The following is a 1974-nucleotide window of genomic DNA, read 5'->3' as shown; positions in this document are numbered from 1 at the left end:
TCTCATCTCTCTCTCTCTCTCTCTCTCTCTCTGTGTCTCTCTCGCGCGCACTTTCTCTCACCTCCCTCGAGCGCGCTCTCTCTCTCTCTCTCTCCCTCTCTCCCTTGTGGCCCAAAGCCTCCCCACGTGTGGAGGAGGCTGTGTTGTCTGTTCCTGTGCTGTTTGTGAGCCAGCCCCTGAGCAGCATCGCAGGACAGCAGTTGCCAAGCGGGTCCCGAGAGTGCGCGGCGTGGCCCCTGCCTGGGATGCCCTGTGTGCGGTGGATCGAAGGGCCTGTCCCTGCACTGGGAACACCCCACCCTCCTGCTTACCGTGTCCCAGGAGACTGGTGACGTTGGTATTTGCTGTCTGCCCGTTACCCGCCCTCGAGATTCTGCTGGCCGCACAGCCTGGATGGTGCGTGGTGAGGCCCTTCAGCCCATCCTCCCTGTGCTGCTCCAGCATCGGTGGCAGCGACCACATTATGATCACTCTTGCCTACGCTGTCCCGAAGCGCTCGCGTGTTGGTGTATGGGCGTCGGCCTTTTATCGATGCCCTTTCAGATCGGTGGGGGGGGGTTTATTCCCTGGCCCGTTGCCCGCAGTGAGGTCCTGGCCATCAGGCACCGTCTGGGCAGGTCGCTGGACACTGTCTCCCGACCGCTGCCGGGTGGAGAGAGCGAGAGAGCGCGCGCGTGCGCCTTTGCGTTTCCCCCGCTCAGGGTGGCCGTCTCTCACGCTGCGGTCTGTCGTTTTGTTCCCACCTCAGCACCGTCCGGGAGCAGGTCCGTTCCCGGTCGCCGTCGCCCAAGCGGCGGAAGAAGAAGAAAGCCCGGAGCAGGGACCGGTGAGTCGGGCGCCGCGCAAAGGCAGACGCGTTCGCTCGGAGCTCGTCGGGGGTCACGGAGCAGCTCGCCGCCGTCACCTCCCGTTCACTCCCACCCCCAGCCCTGGAGCTCTCCGCGCGGGCGAGGGGAGATGGGGACGTGCCCGCGGTCGCGCCACGCGCCCCACCGCTCCAGTCCTTGTGACCCCCGTTCTGTTTCTCTCTCCCCACCCCGCACCCCGCTCGCAGGTCGGGTTCTCCGTCTGCTCACTCCAAGGAGAAAAAGAAGAAACGTTCCAAAAAGAAAAGCAGGTGGGCAGTTTGTTTGTTTGTTTGTTTGTTTTTGGTCTCCTCCCAATCCCAGCTCCCTTTCGCCCCCTAACCCCATCCTCGTGTGCCTCCCTTAGTTTCGTTTGCAATCCTCCTTTCCCTCCCCCCCCCCCCCCCCATCTCGTACTCGCGTCCCCCCACTCCACTCTTCCCCTTCCCGTCCTCCTGTTCTCTTTCCCCTCCGCTGGGTGGGCTGTCGCGGGTGCCTGAACGTGGAGGCGGCCGGTGTCAGCCCTGCTTCACCTCCCTCTTTTCTCTGATCCGCAGGTCTCAGTCCAAATCCAAGAGTAAAAAGAAACACAGGTAGGTCCAGTGATGACCCTTGAGTGCTTGCCCGGTCTTGGTACCGATCCCCGCCGAGTGTGTCGGGCCCCAGCCGTACAGACCAGCTCCTCCTCCTGCCAGAGATTACAGGCGTAGGGAGGGAAAGGAGCGGGGTGTAGGCTCTGGAGGGGGTGACGGGGATAGGGAGGGGCATAGTAGCAGGTTCCAGACTGCCTGGAGGGCTCAGTGGGATGGCAAAGTGTTTCAGCCCAGGGATGTGCTGAATTTGTTGGCGGGGGGGGGGGGGCGGGTTCTGGCGATGAGACTGGCTGAGCGTCCGGGGCGGTAACGACCTGACCTCCATCCTTGCTGCTGTGTCCTAGGTCTAGAAGCCCCAAGAACAAACGTGGATCCAAGGACAAGAAGCGCAAGAGGTGAGCTCACTCCATTCCTCCGTGGGGAGGGCGCGCAGTTACACTGCAGGATGCATCTCTTTGGCCCCTCGAGGACCTGCTTCCCTCGAGGTAGTGGCTGATCGGTTGGGGGGGGGGGGGGGGGGGGGGGGGGGGGGGGGG

General features: G+C 63.4%; 1 protein-coding gene across 1 annotated transcript in view; it reads left to right on the top strand.

Annotated features, from left to right (window-relative positions):
- Positions 1 to 1974, top strand: part of LOC122547581 (serine/arginine repetitive matrix protein 2-like) — a 20099-nt gene that overhangs the window by 4132 nt on the left and 13993 nt on the right. The window contains exons 3-6 of the mRNA XM_043686189.1: positions 749 to 826; positions 1055 to 1117; positions 1403 to 1438; positions 1783 to 1833. Coding sequence (XP_043542124.1) covers positions 749 to 826; positions 1055 to 1117; positions 1403 to 1438; positions 1783 to 1833 — 228 coding nt within the window. The remainder of the gene's footprint in view (positions 1 to 748; positions 827 to 1054; positions 1118 to 1402; positions 1439 to 1782; positions 1834 to 1974) is intronic.

Source organism: Chiloscyllium plagiosum, unplaced genomic scaffold (assembly GCF_004010195.1).
Source record: "Chiloscyllium plagiosum isolate BGI_BamShark_2017 unplaced genomic scaffold, ASM401019v2 scaf_9585, whole genome shotgun sequence".
Classification (NCBI taxonomy): Eukaryota; Metazoa; Chordata; class Chondrichthyes; order Orectolobiformes; family Hemiscylliidae; genus Chiloscyllium; species Chiloscyllium plagiosum.
Note: the sequence above shows the minus strand (reverse complement) of the source record. Positions and strands in the feature narration are given on the sequence as shown.